This window comes from Hemisphaericaspora subhashii, assembly GCF_019202705.1.
Source record: "Hemisphaericaspora subhashii strain CBS 10753 chromosome Unknown scaffold64, whole genome shotgun sequence".
In the NCBI taxonomy this organism is placed as follows: Eukaryota; Fungi; Ascomycota; class Pichiomycetes; order Serinales; family Debaryomycetaceae; genus Hemisphaericaspora; species Hemisphaericaspora subhashii.
The window spans coordinates 25,544-47,093 of NW_026057232.1; the positions used below are offsets into that span (position 1 = coordinate 25,544).

At 34.8% G+C, this 21,550-nt stretch overlaps 8 protein-coding genes across 8 annotated transcripts; all 8 read right to left on the reverse strand. All coding sequences in view use genetic code 12, as the record gives it.

Moving 5' to 3' along the window:
• Positions 1-204: 204 nt before the first annotated feature.
• Positions 205-2,322, reverse strand: J8A68_001845 (uncharacterized protein; the record flags this gene model as incomplete). Its single annotated transcript, XM_049405532.1, has 1 exon — positions 205-2,322. The coding sequence occupies one exon, from the start codon at positions 2,320-2,322 to the stop codon at positions 205-207; it is 2,118 nt and encodes a 705-aa protein (XP_049264852.1).
• A 1,172-nt stretch (positions 2,323-3,494) lies between these two features.
• PDE2 (3',5'-cyclic-nucleotide phosphodiesterase) lies at positions 3,495-5,282 on the reverse strand (the record flags this gene model as incomplete). The annotated part of the gene is made up of 1 exon (XM_049405533.1): positions 3,495-5,282. One exon carries the CDS (start codon positions 5,280-5,282, stop codon positions 3,495-3,497), a length of 1,788 nt encoding a protein of 595 aa, XP_049264853.1.
• A 2,575-nt stretch (positions 5,283-7,857) lies between these two features.
• Positions 7,858-9,516, reverse strand: J8A68_001847 (uncharacterized protein; the record flags this gene model as incomplete). Its single annotated transcript, XM_049405535.1, has 1 exon — positions 7,858-9,516. The coding sequence occupies one exon, from the start codon at positions 9,514-9,516 to the stop codon at positions 7,858-7,860; it is 1,659 nt and encodes a 552-aa protein (XP_049264854.1).
• A 229-nt stretch (positions 9,517-9,745) lies between these two features.
• On the reverse strand, positions 9,746-13,945 carry LYS2 (L-aminoadipate-semialdehyde dehydrogenase; the record flags this gene model as incomplete). The annotated part of the gene is made up of 1 exon (XM_049405536.1): positions 9,746-13,945. One exon carries the CDS (start codon positions 13,943-13,945, stop codon positions 9,746-9,748), a length of 4,200 nt encoding a protein of 1,399 aa, XP_049264855.1.
• A 300-nt stretch (positions 13,946-14,245) lies between these two features.
• Positions 14,246-16,789, reverse strand: RAD16 (DNA repair protein; the record flags this gene model as incomplete). Its single annotated transcript, XM_049405537.1, has 1 exon — positions 14,246-16,789. One exon carries the CDS (start codon positions 16,787-16,789, stop codon positions 14,246-14,248), a length of 2,544 nt encoding a protein of 847 aa, XP_049264856.1.
• A 421-nt stretch (positions 16,790-17,210) lies between these two features.
• TIF34 (translation initiation factor eIF3 subunit i) lies at positions 17,211-18,263 on the reverse strand (the record flags this gene model as incomplete). Its single annotated transcript, XM_049405538.1, has 1 exon — positions 17,211-18,263. One exon carries the CDS (start codon positions 18,261-18,263, stop codon positions 17,211-17,213), a length of 1,053 nt encoding a protein of 350 aa, XP_049264857.1.
• A 190-nt stretch (positions 18,264-18,453) lies between these two features.
• Positions 18,454-19,263, reverse strand: J8A68_001851 (carboxymethylenebutenolidase; the record flags this gene model as incomplete). The annotated part of the gene is made up of 1 exon (XM_049405539.1): positions 18,454-19,263. The coding sequence occupies one exon, from the start codon at positions 19,261-19,263 to the stop codon at positions 18,454-18,456; it is 810 nt and encodes a 269-aa protein (XP_049264858.1).
• Positions 19,264-20,330: 1,067 nt separating this feature from the next.
• Positions 20,331-21,380, reverse strand: J8A68_001852 (guanine nucleotide exchange factor; the record flags this gene model as incomplete). Its single annotated transcript, XM_049405540.1, has 1 exon — positions 20,331-21,380. One exon carries the CDS (start codon positions 21,378-21,380, stop codon positions 20,331-20,333), a length of 1,050 nt encoding a protein of 349 aa, XP_049264859.1.
• Positions 21,381-21,550: the final 170 nt, after the last annotated feature.

Consider the following 21,550-nt stretch of genomic DNA (forward strand, 5'->3'; position numbering starts at 1 on the left):
TTTAATCTTAATATACAAGTTAATGATATACATTCTTTTATACACTACAGAAGAAGATACAACTTGCACAATAGCTAATCTTTCTTAGAACTTATTTTCTATAAATAATACTTTATAAATGATACAGGAATACTTAATATACGTTTAATAATAATAATTTAACAATTAATAATACAATCCGGAAACAACAACACATGAGCTATATCAAATAGCTTCATTTTCATTCTTCTTCTTATCTTCCAAACTACTCTTCACAACATCAAACGCCTTCAACAACTTTCTCCTCGCACCTAATGCAGCCACCCCCCTTTCCTCTAATTCATCATTATCCAACTCAATCAATTCTCGCCAGGGGATATCCTTAAGACATTCAGTATATTTATGCAATCTCAATAACTTCAACCAGGCAGGTACATTGTTTAATAACTCAATATTGGTGACTTCTGCCGGCATAGATGAACTAGTAGTCCCACCAGCACCACCACCACTACCACCACCACTATTCGCAGCCGGGGGTGATAATTGCCCCCCGCTGGTCTTCTTCTTCATCCCCTGAGCAGCCTTCATATTATTGCTATTATTCCCAGTCATATTCAACCGATGGATATTCGCAGGCACGCTAGAAGAATTCAAGCCCCGATTAATCGATTCCTCATAATTCAACCTATTCTGTACCTGCTGCTTTTGGGATGCAGGTGGAGCATTGGTATTCCATGCCCCACTGCTTCCACCTGGATGATGTTTTCGATTTGAATCCAATGCGACTCGGGAATTTATCGTGGCTAATGCTCCGAGTTTTAAATGGCTGGATAAGTCTAATGACGGGTCATCCCCTGTTGTACCCTTCCCGGATGGGGAGAGGGTCTGTTGGGTCGATGATTGATTTCCTCCATATTGTTGTTGCTGGGATTGTTGTTGGGATTGTTGGGGTTGGAGATGTTGTTGGAGGTGTTGTGGTTGATTTGAAGTGGCTGCCAATTGTAGGAAATTTGTCTTTTCGAATAAATGAGAAGTAGGCGATTTTGCCCTATCAAGTTGTTGCTGTTGGAATTGTTGTTGTTGTTGTTGTTGTTGGGGGAGTAATCCACCATATCTGTTATTAAGCGATGGTTCGGCAGATCTTGGACGGGATATCTTTTCCATTAAATTAAGATATTGTCCACTTTGTCTAAATCCAATCGGTTTGCTTCTTGGTTTGGGTTGATGTAATTGCTGAGTTTGTTGTTGTTGCACTTTATCTTGAAGATTGAGTTGTTCCATTTCCTGATATATATCTTGTGAATAGGCATTATTATATCCCAGGATAACATTATATCCACCCTGTTGTGGCTGCGCCTGTTGCTGCTGTTTTGATGCTTGTAAATGATTATCCAACTTTGATTTAAATGTCAATAAAATATCTACCGGTAAACTATTACATAAATATTCAATCATAGTAATCGTATCTTGAGGATTTAAATTTTCAATCCAGTTGCTAAATACTAATAAATCCAGGAAGAAATTAGATTGAGTAGTTGGTTGCTGTGTGTGTTGTTGGGGATGTAAATGAGAACCAGGTTGATTATATTGTTGTTGTTGGAATGATTGTGCTAAATGATGTTGCTGATCATTGCGACTGAAAATATTACTAAAATCATTAACTGATTGAGGACGGTTTGGAATCGATGCTAATGGAGGTGGTAAAAACCCGCCACTGCTAGTATTATTTTCTGTGGTAGTACTTGAACCATTATTCAATAACGATGCAAGACCACCAGACGCATTTCCTGGTTGAATTGGAGATAATGCCGATTCTCTAAGAATTGGAATAGTGGCACCAGAAGAAGATGTGCCTAATAATTCAGAACCCATTCCATACTTAGAAGCTGCCGGAGCTAATAAACCAGGCTTTGTTGGATGTGGTTGTTGATGCTGTTTATGAGTTCCTGTCAATGCTGGTAGACTATTGTTATTGTTAGACGCAGCATGAATTTGTTGTTCGATTGAAGGAACGCTATGGGAAGCAATAAATCTTAATTGTTGATTATTCTTTAAATCTAAATCTAAATCAGCATTTAATGTTTCAAATTCATGTTGTAAATTATATCCAATACTTTGTTGTCTTTGTGAAGTATTGCCTGTGGATACACCAGATGATGGCGCAGTACTATTGTTACTAGTAGTGGTTGTTGGATTGGTAGCAGTGTTGGCTGCTGCTGCTGCCATATCTTGAGATGGGACACCAAATGGCATTACATGTTCCAACGGTGGAGGTGATAATATGATTGGTCGTTCAAAGAAACCTTGTGGTGATTTCGGATTGGGTGTATTTTTATGATCCATTGTTACTTGACTTTCGAAGGGGGGAATAGTTCAACAAATAGGCTTTTGTGTGTGGAGGGGGATCTTTCTTTCTAATAAAAAAAAATGCTAAATGGAAACCAGAAAGATCTGAGGATGTGTGTAATGTGGGAGGGTGGTAAAAAGGAATCGTAATTTTGAGTAATAACGGGTTTGATTCCTAGAATATATAGTATGGGATGTATATGTGTATGTGTCCTTTCACCAAAAGAAACGGTATTGTATTTGAGATGGATGTCGATGGAAAAATGAAATTGTGTGTGTGGGATAAAGAGGAAGAAGAAAAAGAAGAATAAGAAAAGAGAAATGGAGATTTTTTTTTTCTTTGGTACGGAAAGAAAGGGACTACTGGGACCTGGACAATTAGTACGGAGTGCGAAGAGCGAAGAGCAGAAGAAGCGAAGTGCATGGCCTATCTTTGCCCTTTATGAAATCTGATGAGATGCCACAAAAAAAAAAGACTTTAAAGTTTCTAAGTCATTTACAAACTCAATTGCCCATGGAATTATTATTATCTTTCTATAAATCCAAATGGCAATGGCTGTGTCACTAAGCCTTACTTATGCGTATATCTCTGTCTTCCTGTTGTCCAATTCTCACAGCGTCTCTTTCAATGCTTCAATCGAAAGCTATTTGATAGAATTGGAGCCCGTACTATTTTTCGTTTTATGCAGGCTAAAAAGTTAATCCTTAAATTTCAACTTAATTAATTAATCATTATAAGAGAGAGATTGATTATTCAATAATGTTTTGGATTATATCCAGATCTTACTTATCAATTAGATCCAGGTTTCATTGTTTAATGTATCTTACTGTATAATTCAGCAGCCTCAGGCATCACCGAATTCCCTCCCCTGTATTAATGTTTTTTTTTCTTGTTCAGATAAATTTGGTGTACCTTAGCAACAACCGTTTCTAGGAACACAAAAAACTCTGTCAATCCAAAATCTACGTTAAGAATTTTTGCAGTAATAATCTACAGCTTAAATTTATTTCTAATGATTACATTACAATGCGATATTTATGTATGTATATTTGTATATGTAATTATACACATTCTATAAAGTTCAATAAAACAACAACAATAAAAATACAAAATAATTAGTAACCTCATTAAATAGAGTTACCAAGTGTAATTATAAACGTGTAAGTTCTTAATTATTTCTAGCCAACCAAAATTCCTTATTCTCTTTAATTATATCACAAGTATATCTCAATTCTGGTAATAATTCTGCAATATTATTAAATAAATTCTCAGCAAATGTATTAATAAAAAATATTTGCCCCTTATGTAAACATGGATTAATCTTTAAGATATCATTTAAATCATGAGCAACATGATTATAAGAAATTTCTGAATTAAAATCAATTTCTTTCCCTTCATTTAATTTAGAATCCAATAATGCAACTTCATCAAATTCTCTTGCTAATACCAATGCCCATTGAGCAGAAACTCGTAAGGGTCGAGTTACATTAGAAATATCAGCACATTTGATTAATAACGAAGCAATTAATTTCACTTTACTACTGTAATTAATCGATTCATCATGATGAGTAGTCAAATTCTTTAATCTATGAATATATTCAAAATGTTCTCCCATATCAGTTGCCAATATTGATGAGATGATCAATTCTCTAATAGTTAGTCCTGATTCTTCATCGGTTTTGGTAGTTAATAAACTTGGCCAATTCACTCGTAATATCTTATTAATAAATACTGATGAATGATAGGATTCTAATACTGATCTATCATTGAAAATTAATGAAACTGGTGCACCATTCTTAATCATAAATAAATTAGTTACCCCAGGATGTCCAACATCATGTCCTAATGCAGCAATCAATAATCCCAAAGTTTGTAATGGATTCAAACATGGTTCTTTCTTGTCATCATCACTTCCATTAATATTCTCAGCAACAACCAATTCAGTCTGAAGATCTTCAACTGAACCATCTGTTGGTTCTTGTTCTTCGATTTCCACTTCAGGATCAGTAGTCAAATATTTAAATTTGGGTAAACATCCCAATCTAACCAAGAAATGAAAACAAGCTTGAAGGACATCAACAGCATGACGGAAATTATGAAATGGATTCCCATTCTTATAAGTATCTCGTACCATAAATATCATCCCCAATAACTCATTCTTATTAAGAAATTTCAATCCGGGATATTGATTAGGATCAATTTGTTGCAATGCATAATGAATCATTAAATATGCACAATATACTAAATCATCATTGGTTAATTCATGTGCAGGGAATGCCCAATTTCCAACGGCATGACATAATTGGGATAAATGACTTGGGTCATGATTTGATAATAATTCAATCATATTGATTTCATCGAGAATAAGGTCTTTGAAATGAGTTAGGGTGTTAAATGTGCTTCCGGCTTTTGTACAGTTGTTGCTTAATATATATGTCATGGTAGGGATAATACCAGATACTTTTGGCGGTACAAAGCCTATGCTATTACTATTATTATGAGGATGAATGTTATTACTATTTTGATGATTATCATGATGCAGATGGGCATTATGAACAGTTGTGGTTGTATTATATTTGTCATTTATTGGATTTGGTCCTGTTCCGGTCCAAGTTTCAACTCGGGATATTCTATTAGTAATCAAATGTGTAACTTGTTCTATTGGTGCTTCTAAATGTTTCAGAGTAACTGACTCATTACAAACGATTAAATTCAAATGGCCAAAATAATATCGTAATAATAATAACTTCTCATTAAATAAAAGTAAATCTAATGATGAGGTAGATCTGTTATCTTCTTGAGATATTATAATGACAATAGGATGATTTGAATCAGTTTCTGCATTTGCCTTTTGAATTAAATAATGAACCAAATCTCGAAATTTTTGAAAGAACTTTCTGGATTTTGTATTGGGTATCCTAGACGGATGTGATACTAGTGATAATACTTCAACCATGTCTATATAAATATCTTGCAGTAGGTGTATATGCAAATGAATACAAGTCTATTGTTCTTTTAAATGCAAGAATGATGATGAGTGATGAGGTAGTTTGGATCTTTTTTTCCTTGGCCTTCTCGTTTTTTCGATAACCCCTCAAATGATACTCAAAATGATACAAACTTCCAAAATGAGATGAGTTTTGAAAAATGAAATAGGGTTAAAAATGTCTGGATGAAATATGAATTATTATAAATCAAACTTGGTCACTATTATAATCAGATGAAAAAGCAAAAATATTCCCAACGGTAATCTTTTTCTTTTTCCACAACTTAAATATGGTTTTTATAAATTTCTGTTTTAAATCTAAGCAAAAAAAAAATAATAATAATTCAAAAAAACGTTATATTATTATATTATTTTATTTTAAAAAAATTCTTTTCTTGGGGGATGATGAGGAGTTGTATGATTGATTGGCTTATGTTAACGGAAATAGATTTTATTATTAATAATAATCTGAGATGAATGTAATAATGGTGATGATGTTGCTGTGGCAGTTGAAAGTGTGATTATAATTTAATTAATTTATTTTTTAAGATTACACAACGGTTTTTTTCTATCTCTTGGTCTTTTCTTTTTCCCGTTGTCTCTTAACAAATCTATTGTTTATCTATTTATAATAATTTATAATATTTTGACAATTGATTGTTCTGAATAATGATTTCTTTTCTAGAAGATACTTCAATAAAAATTACGGTTTTATTGTCTGTCTCTCTCTTCAAGTTGCTATGTTAACAATTCGCCCTTATTATTTTTTTCTTGGTTGACAGCTGTAAAACAAACAAACAAGATTTAGGTAGTAAATAAAGGTGGTAGTGACTTTAAAGCAAGGCTTATTCAACGGTTTCTAAATCAGGCCAGATGGGAACAATTTGTTGATTGGACTCTTAGACGATGACTGACGCAGAATCCTATACTCTTTCCGAACTCTAAATATGTAACGTGGAAATTGGTTGTTGGTTACGAACTTGGGAACTTATCTAATATATCAAAATGTTCGGTTCCGGGGTAGTTGAATAGATGTTATGTACTATATGTATATGGTTGTAATTGGTTGTCAATCTATCCTAAGCTTTCTATGTGCTATAACAAAAATATATAAAACGAATGTGTGGTTGTAAATGGAATTTGGTTGTAAATAATTTTGCCTAATCTCCCAAATAAAGCTGGTCAGTGAATTTTAGTGGGTAAAACTTATAGATACAGTTCCTTTAAAGAAAAGAAAAATAGAAGAAGGATCCTTAAAACTGGAAATTGAAGTAAAAGTAAAGTATCTTCTTTAATCTTAAAATCTCATATCTCGGAAAGATTTCATTTAATTGAAGGTAAAGTCAAAAGTAGAAGAATGTAAAATCAAAATTGCGAAAATAAGACAAAATCGAAGTCAAATTGTTTAAAATGGTCGTGTACTTTGGCATAAAATAACCGTTTGTTTAAAAAAGTTAAAAATATCCCACAAACTTTATGCAAGATTTCGGAAATAAATTTCCGCAGTTTTAGATGCCTGTGAAATGCCACCTGGTTCAGTAACTGCTACAGTATTGCAGTTTATTAGAACTATCACATCACATCAAATGACCTACTCAAACAACCTCAATAGTACAAGAACTGAACTGTCAAACGAACGAATAAATTTTTCTTGGGACAAAAGCCTTCAACCGTTATGTCAAATTTATTTTACGAGAGCTCTGTAAAAAATTGCGCAATCCACACACATACAAAAAAAAATTCAAAGTTGTACCTCAAAAACCCCATAAGCAAGATTACTCATAATTGAAAAAATGGCCGTGTAATTAAAACAAATAACCTTCCCCCAACTCTATCATCAGGCTTAGTACTTGGATGGGCTTGAATAGCCGATGCAATTGACGACTTTTTTTCAAAAGGAGAGGGAAGCAAAATCAAACACACAAAGACCGGGATTTTTGCAATAAGCCACTTTAGATACACAATTCCACGTGACAAGAATAGATGTAGTGTTATATACAAATTTATGTGTGTGTATATTGAATAATAATATTATTATTTAATAAATATTCTATAAACGCATTCAATTGTTACATGATTTGTTCGATGTACAGTATAACAACTAGCTTTATGTAGTATCCACGAGCCTAACGAGAAAAGCGCATTTTTACCACAACGTTACATTGTTGCTTTTTTTTGCAGTCAATTTAAATAATAATCAAAATGTGTCAAACCGTTCCCTGTGAGTTTAATTAAAAGACAAAACACTAGGAGGATATCGTAAAACCCACATCTCTCCTGCTAGTGCAAGATGGCTTCTGTCTATCTCTCATTTTCAAGTTGCTGATTTAGTGTAAGTGTCATCTTCCGTTTGCGCGAACAAAATTTCCCCCCAAATAAATTTCGTAGTAAAAAGAATGTTACACTAAAACCCACTCAAGCCCATTTAGGAGACTTTGCCGGAGTCACAAACAGCTTTTCCCTTGACCTATTCGTTTTCTATACTATGGAGATACCGCATTACTTTTCCGCGGAAAACACCAAAACAAAACATCGATCGCTACCCCTATCCCTTACTATATCCATAATAAATACCAAAAACCAAGATAAAGACAGCAATCGTAATATTCACTTGCATAAACTTCCGACTTGAACTTTCTTTAGAATATACTTGCATTTGTCGATTAACTCGTTCTAATAAATCTAATCTTTCCATCATTTCATGAGATATAACGGCTTTTTGTTCGGTTATTTTATCTTTAATCAGATTTAATTTGTTCTCTAATCCTTCTAATTGGGCAGAAACTTGACTCATTCGATTAATGTTTTCATTGATTTCATTTTGATATTTTTTGCTGATTGATGTTCTATTTTCAATCAAATGGGTCATTAATTGTTGAGTTTGTGATTTTAAATTGTCAAGATAATTCAGTAATCCTTCTAACTCATCAAGAGATGTGCCTATTTTATTATTGTTATCTGGGTTTGTTATTTCCAGGGTGGATTTAATCAGAATCTTTTCCGATATTCCTGACATTATACTGCCTAATTGTTCAAAAGGTTTTAAACTATCTTCTGGATTTGAATCAAGCATAGTATCTATATTCAATAAATAATTCATCAATTCTTCATCTTGCATTAATCGACTTGAATCATAATTAAACTTAAACCCTCCTTCATTTAGAATATTAACAAATGATTCATCATTTAATTTTCCACTCATAGTTGATTCTGTTTCATTACTCGAATTCTCCGTCATTTCGCTAGATGTATCCCCACTAGCCTGATATCGTAGCTTACTTTCGCCTGTAACCGGCAACAGTGCCATGTCATTATTGGCATTTCGAAACATACTAGATAAATCTAGACTACTACTCCCTCGACTACTACTGGTGCTAGGTTTGACATTTGCATTATAAAATTGATCAACCAATCTCTTCTTGTCACTTGCACTAGTAGCTGTAGCTTTCGGAATACTCGTAGATGAACTATTTGATTTAAGATTCCCTCTGGGGCTTCCTTTATTAGAAGCACTTCCACTAGTGCCAGAATCAATCGATTTATATTTCGGACTAGTCAATAATTCATTCATAGTTGGACTTAATGAATGTCTTCTATCACCTCTTAGGAAAACATTTAGATTAGTCCCAGATGCATTGATTGGTAAATCGCCCTTCATCACATTCTGATTCCATTGTTTTTTGGAAAATAATTTGTTATTTTGATTAGTTCCAGCTGCCGATATTGCCCGTATCCCTATCCCACCAGTGGCAAAATCAGAAGGTGGCTGGGATGCACTTGACATAATAGGCGCCACCATTTCTTGATTGTTATTCTGATGTTCAAGGATCATAGAAGCACTCTCGGGAAAAGACCCGGCTCGCATTGGATATGGAGACGTTACTCGTTCTGTAACTGATGGACGACGTTGTTGTTGAGTAGTGCGGTCGTTGTCATGGGGATGATTGTCGTGGTTGTCATTTCTTATTGTGACATCTGAAGAATTCTTTGCAACAGGACTATAATCGCCGAGCTCATTTTCCAAGATGTCTTTGTCCTCTGGAATCAGATCTATACCATGTGGGTCACAATAGTCTTCGTCTGGTTGATGTTGATGATTCGCACTCATTGGTGGTAGTTGTACTGGGGATGATAGTTGTCGTTGCATTATATTATGAGCTCGAGGTTCCTGATTTTGTTCAGCATTTGAAATTGAAGATATCATATCTCATAATGACGTCAATATATTTAGTAGATTTGTTTAGAATGACTTTCTACCTTAAGGTGACCCTTTTTTTATTAATGTGGTGGAATTTAGGTTTGAAGTATTATTTCTCGCTAAGAATGTTTTTTTCTACTGAATCAAGATCCCAAAAGAATAATATTATTATTTTACACGTATAAATTTATACTTACTACGAAATACTAAAAACTATTTATAGAAACCTCCCGGTCTACTTAGCAGCAGACCCACGTCCACCAGCACCTCTTTCAATTAATGCTAAAGTCTCTTCACTTAATTCAATTTCTGGCAATTCTTTTTCACCTTTACCTGTTGGTTTTGGTAAAAATCCAATCTTGATCAAATAACTAATGTAGATACCAGTTTGATCAGCATCAACTCCTTTACCTGCACTCACGTCTTCACCTGACCATTCTGTATCTAATCTCAATGAAGTAACAGCATTTGTGTCATCAAGTTCTGGAGCTTTGGTATCTTGTGGTAAATTATCCAAAACAAAATGTAACAATGGGAATAACGCCGATTCTTTTGATTCAGCAACCACAAATCTTTCCAATGCAGTAGTCCAAACTGGATAATCGGCCAGTTTGATCTCATATCCATAAGATTGCAAACATCCTAAGAAATCATTGAATTGAATTCTTGGATGTCCAGTTACATGAGCAACAGCCAATTCAGAATCTTTTGGTGGATGTAATGCAGTTGAAGTAACTACTCTTGCAACATGATCAACTGGAACCATGTTAACATGATTGGTAATATCTGGATATAATCCCAATTCTGCTGAACCTTTAAGCATTCTCAATAAGAAATCATCGGTATTAGAAGCACCAGTCTTGGAGAAACCAGTCACATAACCTGGTCTGGTAATACATCCTCTTAAACCACGTTCACCAGCACGTCTAATGATGAATTCAGCAGCCCATTTAGATTGACCATATCCAGTGCCTAATCCTCTTGCAGATCCAGCCAATTGATCATCTTCAGAAATACCACTTTTGTTTCTTGCCAATAATTCATCAGATAAATTAACATAATAATCAGTATCAATTGCAGAAGTTGAAGAAACAAATGAAAAGTTCTTAGCCTTTCCTTCACCGGCCATATTTAAGACATTGATTGTTCCAATAACATTAGCATCACGTAATTGAGAATATGGATAAACCCAATGGACAAAGGCACCATTATGGATAATTACATCAATTGTATTAGTCAATTGTTTCCATTCATCTTCAGGTAAACCAAAATGTTTCTTAGATAAATCCCCAAGGACAATTTCAATCTTATCGACCCATTTTTCATCCCAAATACCATATGTAGTACCTGTTTGACGTAATCTTTCTAATCCTGCTTCACGACTAGAAGCTCTGACATGGGCAAAAATCTTGACATCAATTTTGGAACGAGCTGTTAATAAATCACGAACAATAAATGAACCCAAGAACCCGGTGGCACCAGTAACGAAAACATTAATGGTCTTAGAAGTATCCAATTTCTCTAATGATGGGTAAGAAGGTAAAAGTTCCGATTGCGATAACAATACAGCATCTTTAGCATAACTAATCTCTGGCTTTTGAGCTGGGGCTGCGGCTTCTTCATGAGCTCCATCTGCTAATTGGAAATCTTGACCTCCTTGAATAAGTTTTTCAACTTCTTTAGCGAATTGTTCAACAGTTGGATTCTTGAAAATAACACCCAATGGAATTTCAACATTTAATTTCTTTCTTAATTCGAAAATCATACGAGTACCCAAAATAGAATGACCTCCCAAGTCAAAGAATGAATCTTGTTTGGAAATGGTTGCTGGACGATTAGGTAAGACATCAAACCATAAATCTCTAATAATTTCTTCCAATCTAGTAAGTTCTTCCTGTTCAGCAGCTTCTGCATCCTTGGCAGATGTACTTAATCTAGAAACAGCAGCTAGTTGAACGGTATCTGGGAATGGTAATTTTGGCTTGTCAACCTTACCATTAGGATTTAACGGTAATTTAACTAATGGAACAATAATCGTAGGAATTGCATAAGAGGCTAATTTTTTCTTCAAGTAAGCCTTAATGTCTTTAATTAATTCTCTGTATGCAACTAATCCCTTCACAATTGGATCATTGGCTTCTTCAGCAGATTCATCAAATTCTGACTTGAAAGATTCTAAGTCTGGAGAATCCTTTGGAACGATATAGGAAACTAAAGTTGCTTCTTCATTCTTATCTCTTCTTACTAAGGTAACATTCTCTCTAACTAATGGATGTTGGGATAAATGAGTATCAATTTCACCTAATTCGATTCTGAATCCTCTAATCTTAACTTGATCATCAGCTCTACCACAACATTCAACGTTACCGTCTGGTAAATAACGACCCAAATCACCAGATCTGTACATTCTATCTCTTGGACCAAACCAGCCTTGTTCTCTCCAAGATGCTTCTTCTGGCTTCTTGTTTTCTTGATCTTTCTTGACCCATTGGAATGGATCAACATACCAATTAGTAATGAACTTTGCAGCATTTAAATCAGGTAAACCACGATATCCTTCAGCTAAACCAGCTGCTCTTACGTAGATTTCACCAACTTCACCAACACCACAAGTCTGGGATGTATCATGTCTATTCACAACTAATAATTGAACATTATGCATACCTGTACCAGCTGGCATAACATCTTTCAAGTTCTTCAAATACATAGGATCATCTTTTCTACTTTTGATTTCGAAATAAGAAACTGCTCTTTGGGTTTCTGTAGTACCATACATATTAACAATTGCAACATTTTCTGCTAAACTTTGTAATCTTAAACAATCTCTCTTTGTTAAGATATCCCCCACAAAGAACGCATGATGTAAGGTTGGGATAGGAGTACTTGCTTGTGCACTTAATAATTGACCCATGGCTGGAGTTAAATGTGTAACGGTAGCACCATATTTTGCCATCCAATCAGCCAATTTACCAGGAGTACCAATATCATCAGCAGTTGGAACTAATAATTGCGCACCCAAGAATAATGGAGTAAACATATCTCTTTGAATTGGGTCGTGTGCAATACCTGAAAGCATAGTAAATTTATCATTTTCTGATAATCCGAATCTCTTTGCCATCCAAGGGAAATAATATGCTAAAGAAAAGTGACGACCTAAAACACCCTTTGGAATACCTTCAGAACCAGAAGTGAATGATAAAGTTGGATTAGAATCTGGGCCAACAATGACACCAGTTGGTTGATCTTTAAACTTTTCAAAAGAAGCCAAACAATCTTGAGATTCACCTCCAATAACACCACCTACAAGTGATGCATCATCATTGATCTTTAATTGTGGGATAGTGGTGATGACATCTAATTCATTCTTGATATAATCAACTACCAATTGATCCAAAGTCCCTGCCTTTTCTAATCCAATTAAAGCTCTTGGTTTTGCAACCGATAAATAAATGTTTTGTCTGGCTGGAGGATATGCAGGATCAATGACTGAAAATGTAGCACCAGTTTTTAAAACACCCAAAACGGCAATCATTAAATCAACACCACGATAAGCATAAATCATAGCAATGTCCCCTTTCTTAATTCCGGTTTCTTTCAAGTAATTCCCGACAATGTTAGAAGCTTGGTTGATTTGTTGATAAGTAAAAGTACGAGTCTTTGAATTTGAGTCCATGAAAGATTCTGTTTCCACAACACATGGTCTTTCAGGATGAGCTTCAGCATTTCTCATAAAGATATCTTGAATAGCACCTCTATACCCAGACCAATCTAAGTCTATAGTTGGGTCAGGTAATTGCTTCTTTTGAGACTCAGTAATTAAACTAACCTTTGTTATCACAACTTCTGGTTGAGCATCAACAGCCCCAATATATTGGACGAATTGTTCACCAAATGTAGAAATTCTCTCATGAGAATATAATAAGGCATTATAGAAAATTGTAAATTTGTGGCCATCGGTGAAAACGGCTAAATCGCGAATAGACCCTTCGACAGAAGTACTCAATTGTTGGTGAGGATTGGAGTGTTGGTACGACAATCTGAATAAGCCAGGATATTCTTCCAATTTCTTAGCTTCTTTAATGGCATGAGAGACCTCAGATAATGATTTATAATTAATATTCTTCTGATTGGTTTGATATTCATCGGTGATTTTATTTACAAGATCTTTAAATGAAATTTCAGGTGTTAAATTCAATCTAATTATAAATTCAGTTGGATCTTGTTCGGAGTCAGTAGCAATTACAATATCTTCGTCACCAGTCAATCTGAAAACTAAAGCAGCAAATACTGATAATCCAGTGATGAAATCGGTTTTAGCGGGAAGTTCAAAAGAATAAGAGCCTTCAACTGACTTGTTATTAGCAGGTTTTAAATAGTCATGGGGTAATACAGACAATGTAGGATTGTCCAAATAACTTTGCCAGAAATCAGACATCTTCGTATTTGTTTATTGTCAATTGAAGAAGAAGAAGAGAAGAAGAAGAAGAGATGGAAGAGAGAAATTTTTTGAAACTGAAATTTTTCACATTTTTCAATTTCTCCAGCCTTTAACCGGAATTAGTTTTTCTAATGAGTGATAGAGAAAATGACTGAATTCTTATCAATGGGCAAATTAAATTAAGCGCGCCGTAAAAGAATTAATGAGTCACTATGCGACATTAAATAAAACGACATTATTGGGTGCAAAGAGACATTTCCAAATTATAACTAAAACAACCCTATTTAAGACATCAACTTAATTGGTAAACAAAAACTGTAAATCATCAGGCGTCAACTTACTAATAGCAGCATCATCTTGATTAATTGTTGCATTGATCATATTTGCTTTCTTTTCTTGTAATTCTATAATTTTCAGTTCAATACTATCTTCAATACAAAACCTAGTTATTCGAATTGGTCTACGTTGACCAATTCTATGCACTCTATCCATAGATTGCCATTCAACACTTGGATTCCACCATGGATCCATTAAGAATACTTGAGATGCTTCACAAAGATTAAGTGCAACCCCACCTGCCTTCAATGATACTAGGAAAACCTCAACTTCTGTATTCTCCATAAAATATCTGATTGTATTATCTCGCTGTTGTGGCGACATCGAACCTTGTAATTTGACAGTTTGGAAACCAGCCCGCTTCAATCTCCATTCTATTAAATCTAACATCGATGTGAATTGTGAAAATACAATTGATTTGATAGTATGTTTATCTGATCGAAGTTTATATAACTCTTCAACTAATCCTTCGATTTTAGTAGATGATCTCCATTCACCGCCATGAGCTCCCATTTTAATCCTATTCACAATGGATGCTTTTGTGAAAAGCTCCTCATCCACTTCAATTGCTGGTTGTTCCAAATCTATTGAAAGACCAATATGGCAAACAGGACATTGTAGTTTACTGCTGTCGGCCATGAATGACTCCACATATTCCTGGGCACACATTCTACAAAATCGATGATGACACTTAGATTCTATTGGTTCTTCCGCTTCATCGTCACATAATTGACACATGATAACGCCCTCGATATTGTCTGTTATAGCATTGGACCCTACTCTTTTAAGTACCAAATCTGGATGATCTGCCAATTGTCTCATTCTGGTAATCAAAGTGAAAATATTGGCATAATTATTCAAAACAACCCCCTCGGCAACATAATCATTGAATTTTCTCTTGGAATCACTATAAAGTGAAGTATATAAATCTTTTTCCTCTTCATTAAACCTATCACGTCTAATTTCAACAATTCTTGGAGGTAACCCTAAATCATCTGCTCTTTCAAGCTTAGTCCTTCTTAACATAATATTGTCCAAAAGTAATCTAAGGTTTTGAAAACTGGTTAAACCAAGTCCCTCTACCCCATATTTCTGGATGTTCTTTAATAAGAAATGATTAAAAAATGAAGTATGTTGCATCAAAGAATGTCTACATTTCTGATTGTCACAATGTCTCCAATCACTAAATTGCCAGTGTGAACTGGTACATTCACATTTCGTACAGAAATATTGTGAAAATGGTTCAATCTTCATGTATCGAATTAAGGAATACATTTCACCAATTCTATTTTGTAAAGGCGTACCTGTTAAACACCATCTCTTTTGGGCTAATAAGGCATTAGCTGCTTTGGAAGTATTTGAAGCCCTATCTTTAATATTATGTGCTTCATCAAGAATAATTCGATAAAATTCCATAGTATGCAAAGGTGAAGGTTCTTTAACTAATCCACCTTTTCTCTTAAACCCATAATTTTGTTTTCTGAAAACCGATTCTAATACCGAATAAGATGTGAGAATAACATCATACTTAGATAATTCTTCGGGATCATTACTTCGATTTGCTCCATGATAAAGAAGAACCTTTAACATTCCTGGATCAGTATGCTTTTCAATCTCATTTTTCCATTGCATAAGGGCAACAGTTGGACCCACAACCAAATTGGGCCTCTTTGATCGATCTTGCATAAAAAGTGCAATTGTTTGAATCGTCTTACCCATCCCCATTTCATCTGCCAATATACCTCCTTGAAATTCGCCATCTTCTTGCTTGATTAACCAATTTAAACCTTCAAGTTGGAAAGGCAAGAGTCTGATTGTCATTCCTGGAGGATGCTCAGCTCTTTCTACTTTGATCTTCTCACATGTTGCTAGATGAGGGAACACTTCTTTCAATTCAGGATGATGCTCATATAATCTCTCTGTAATACGCGTAAAATATGGAACTTTTACCTTAGGTGCTTTCTTCTTCTTAGGAGTAGATTTTCTCTTAGCGCTACGACTGGTAGTTCGTCTGCGATTACTACTACTACCACTTTCTTCATCCTCCGGGCGATCTCGCATCGCAAGTGGGAGTTCATCATCAGATAACGAAATCGCCAAATTCGAAGAAGAACCATCCCTAGCTACTTCAGCAATAGCAAGTATCAGCACCTCATCCTCTTCGGAACTAATTCCCTCCTCTGCTTCAAGATCAACAACGAAATCTGAATCATTTTCATCTTCATCTGTTTCCTCTTCTTTAACCTTTCTTTTCTTGCTACTCGTACTACGCGTCGCAGAACGCGTGTTTCTCTTTTTGATGGGTGTGGATACATTAGCATACGTGTCTGCATCATAATCACTTTCGTTATCGTCTTCTTCTTTATATGAAACATTTCTGCTTGATATTCTTCTGGATCTTCTTTGTCTGGAATATTCGGGATCATTTACAAGGAATCCACCTTCTACGGGTTCAGAGTCTGACGAATGCGAAGACAGGTCGCCGCTGTTTCGTGCTGGTGCCATTATATTTCTTTATCTTCTTCTATGTGGTTTTAATTATATGTCTCTGTTGTTAGATGACGTCGGTGTATAGAGAAGAGAAGGAAAGATGGCAATAACGTAAGCCGCAAAAGAAATGAATCGAAAAATATCTGATGTAATGCAAAATTACATAGTCACGTGATAACGATTGATCTGCAGCTCATCTGATTTCCTAATTGGGACAAGTGATCCATTTTTCAACTGTCGATACTTGATAGCTTTACAAGACTATGAGATTTTTCAATATTTGTAATTCGTTCTATATACCTGAGAAACACAGATTCTATAACCAATAAGTCTATTGCAAACAATCATTTTATTAAAAGACTAAACTAATATACAAGTTTATGAAATGCTCGGATACTTAAAAATATCTTTGTTGTTCTCTAACATTCGCTGACTCTTAGATGGTACCAGCAGCGGCAGCTTTTTCAGTTCTTTCAGCATCAAAGAGGAATTCATTATAAGATTTATCAAAAGTATGAACTCTAATGAAACCATCTTCCCCACCACTACTGTAGCCAGTACCATCAGGGTGAACAGCAATAGTATTTAATGGACCGAAATGACCCTTAACACGACCGATTTCTTCTTCAAAGATCTTATGGTAGAATCTAGCTTCGAATTTACCTTGAGATTCAGCAGTGGTAGTAACATTTCTGGCTTCTTGACCACCACCTAAAATAACAAAATCTTTGACTGGGGTGATAGCAGCAGTATTCATTGGTGCATCGGCTTTGAAAACTTTCAAGATTTCAAATGTATCGACATCTATTAAACATGCATTCTTGTCCTTAGAAGAAGTAATAAAGTATGATTTATCTTCTGGTGCGAATTGAATATCAGTAATGGTGACATTTTTTTCTTCATTGTGAATGCCATGGGCTTGAACAGTTGAAACTAATTCACCAGTAGTAGAGTCATATTTGGAAACATGACCGTCATCATGTCCAGAAATGATATATTTAGAATCACCAGTCCAACCAGCAACAGTGGCTTTAGAACCACCTTCTGGAGTTTCAATGACTAATGAAGGTTCCTTATTTTGTTGGTTTAAAGAATTATCATCTTGATTTATGTCGAAAACGGATATAGTACCTTTATGTCCCATAACTTGATCAGCAATAGCCAATAATCGTGTTCCATCAGCTGAAAATGCAACTCTTCTAACTGGTGATGGTGCATCCCAAGTGAAAACACATTCACCAGTTTCTACTTTCCATAATTTTATAGTTAAATCACCCGCTCCGGTAGCACATAAATGAGATTCTTGATCAACATCAATAGACCAAATTACCCCCTTGTGACCTTCTAAAGTTCCTAATCTTTCACCATTTGAAGAATACCAAATGGATGCGGCATTATCCTTGGCAACTGAGAATAATAAATCACCTTCTCTGTTATATTTCACTTGCGTCAATGAACGCTCATGACCCATCAACTTTATTGGTCTCATTTCTTGCTTATTCTATTTGTACGTAAAAGTGTTAGCCACTGTCCTTTGAACTACGATGGATTTGGGCTTCTGTTTTTTTACAATTTTTTTTTTTCATCAAAGAATATTCGATTCCGGCATATAAAAGTGTTACTGCATATATAAAAGAAAAGGTCGTGTAAATACTGAAAAATTACATACAACTTCAGCTTTAACAGATATCTTGAATGACAACTGGTTGACCATCATGATCACCATATTCCAACTTCAATTTACGATTGAATAACTCGAGGAGCCATTCGAAACAGTTCTTGGTAATGGCAGGATCATATCTTCCTTTACTCATTTCATCTCTAACAAAAGCATGTTGAGCATCATTGATTTCAATAAAAGTCATGGCAACATTCTTTGCTCTTAATTCACTTCTAATTAAATCCCTACCTTCCAAAGGAACATGGTTGTCTTTACAACCAAAGATCATGATAATTTCACCCTTGATTTCACCACATCTCTTTAAAGAGTCATCATTTTTACCCTTTCCAAGAGCATGGATATGAATGTCGGTTGCAAAGAAGCAGACGGCAGCACTGACTCTTGGATCTAAAGAAGCACGGAAAGCCAAGTGACCTCCAAGACACATACCAGTTGCACCAATCTTTCCATTACAATTTGGTAACGATAATAAATACTCAATTGCTAAAGAATTATCTTCATCATATGATTTCAATTCCTTTTCAATCTTATATTTGTTACCATTGTCGGTACCTTCATCGTCATAAGCCAACGGTTCCGGACCTTCGAAATTATGATAAATAGATGGACAAGCAACGATAAAACCTTGACCAGCAATGTCCTTGGCAAATCTGGTGACTGGTCCAGTGACTTGATAAATTTCAGAATAAACAATCACACCAGGGAATTTAACTTTTGGGAAATTTGGAATTTTTGGAGTGTAAGTAAAGATACGCATGGTAGTTCCGTAGGACGTCTTGACGTCATGATATGATTCTTCAATTAACATAGCTGCTTGATGATTGGTTGTATGATAAAGATAAAGAGAAATGAGTGTTGGGAGTTCTTTCCTCAACTGAAAAATTTAGTTCAATTTGTAGCACGGGGAAAACAAAAGAATTTTATCAAACTGATCAAGAAATTCTTATAATTTATTTAAACCCCTCATGGAAGTATAAAAAAACAAGCCAATGAGTGAGTGGTATCTTCTTCCGAGGGATTTTTCTTCTATTTCCGTGGAAAGTGCTTTTCCAATTAAATCCAAAAGGGTTGGACAATGAACCGCTATAAAATGTCAATTGGAAATCCTACAGGGAGAGCCATGCGATTTACTTATTAAAAACACATATTTTATTCCTTTCTACATATTACATTTTTCTCTATATTTGATTTAAAGGAAGCTCGCTTTAATACCTGATACAATTAAATACAAGTTGGTTTACTTCTTTTGGGCTGCTTCGGCTGCTTTTCTTGCTTCAGCTAAAAATGGTGTGTTAGTACAACCAGAACAATAAAACTATAAGTTCTAGTCTCTCTTAGGAATAATACATACCTGCTGCTTGCTTTTGTCTCATTCTTTCTGCATCTGTCTCCTTTTTCTTCTCGAATGATACACCATCACTGTTTTTCTTCCCTGCTTTGGCTGCCTCCTGTTGCTTCTTGAGATTTTTTGCTCTAGCTAATTCTCTTTGATTTCCTCTGGCCATAGTGATTAAACTGTATTAATAATCTGCTTCTTGAATAGTAATTTGTTTCTATAAGGGGTTGCAAATACCTCCTTTGCTTTGGAATCTACTTTCCTTGGTGGGCGGTGGTGGATTGGAATGAGAACACCAAAAAAAAAAAATTTGGCCGAAAGTGAGTGAAGTCGCACTAACGCTCGTACTAGAGAGCCGGCCACTTGAACGGGCATAAATGTTCACTTTTAAGGATTCCCAGTTACAACGGAACTTGTGGTGGGGAGGGGGAGGTGGAACTAACCAATAAATAAGACTACAATTTTACATTTATAAGGTATATTTCCATTATATGCTTTCAAATTATTTATAAACTTTATTAATACAACTATCTAGAAAATTATTGCTCTTTTATATCAGTAATAACAGCACGATCTATCTTAGGATCATAAGGTTGCAATAAGAACTTTGAGAATTTCTTCAAGTTTTCTACACCTCTAATTTCTGTACCTAACAAAGGCATCTTAACTAAATGATAATCTTCATATAATTCGGCCATTTGGTCCAAATATTTCTTTTGCATCTTCCATCTACTAACACATCTACCACATGGGCTTTCATCATCATCGGCGAATAATAATTGATTCACAACAATTGAGTTAACATCCATATTATATGACATTAATTCTTGGATCATTCTTTCGGTTTCATATAAAGAAAGGAATTCAGAAATACAAACACATACAAATGTAGTTAAATCTGGATTGGTGAATTGTTCATTAACTTCAGTAACATTCTTTTCAAGTTCATTTAATTTTGCAAACATATCTTGTTGGGCGCCGGCACCACCACCTAACATACTCATCATTGGACCTAATCTTCCAGATAATTGTTGGAATTTACCCAATAATTTCTGTAATGTAGAAGGCAATTGTAAGAAACGTAAAGTATGACCGGTTGGAGCTGTATCAAATATAATTGTTCTATAAGAAATCTTATCTTTTGAATCATTTTCATCTACCTTTTGATTCTTGATATGTTTCATAACTTCCATAAATGACAATGCTTCATCAATACCAGGTATAGATCCAGTCATGTCATTCATCATACCTTTCAATGGATCATTTGGATCATTATTGTATTGTTGTGCTTGTTGTTGTAAATCATTCATGGCAGCTTCAGGATCAATTTCCATACAAGATAAATTAGGTAACCCATCTACTTTTCTAGCATCTTTACCAAACTTCTGACAGAACGCGTCGGATAAATTATGAGCTGGATCAGTTGAGATTAATAAGAATTCATCATTTGGATGATTTAATGCTAATTGAACGGCAACTGAAGAAGATGTTGTGGTTTTTCCCACACCTCCTTTTCCCCCTACAAAAATCCATTTCAATGTATCTTGTTTAATCAATGATTCTAATGTTGGTTCTAATTCGAAATCCATTGTGTGTCACTGTGTGTATGGGTGTATGTGTGTTTTTGTATAATAAAATTGTTATGACTTAATAGATATTGAAATGTTGGAATAGTTCACCGTTTTTAAATTGCCCTCAACAAAATTTTCCCTGTGGGAAAAAAAAGACTGAAAAATCAATTTGTTCCAGAAGCTTCTCG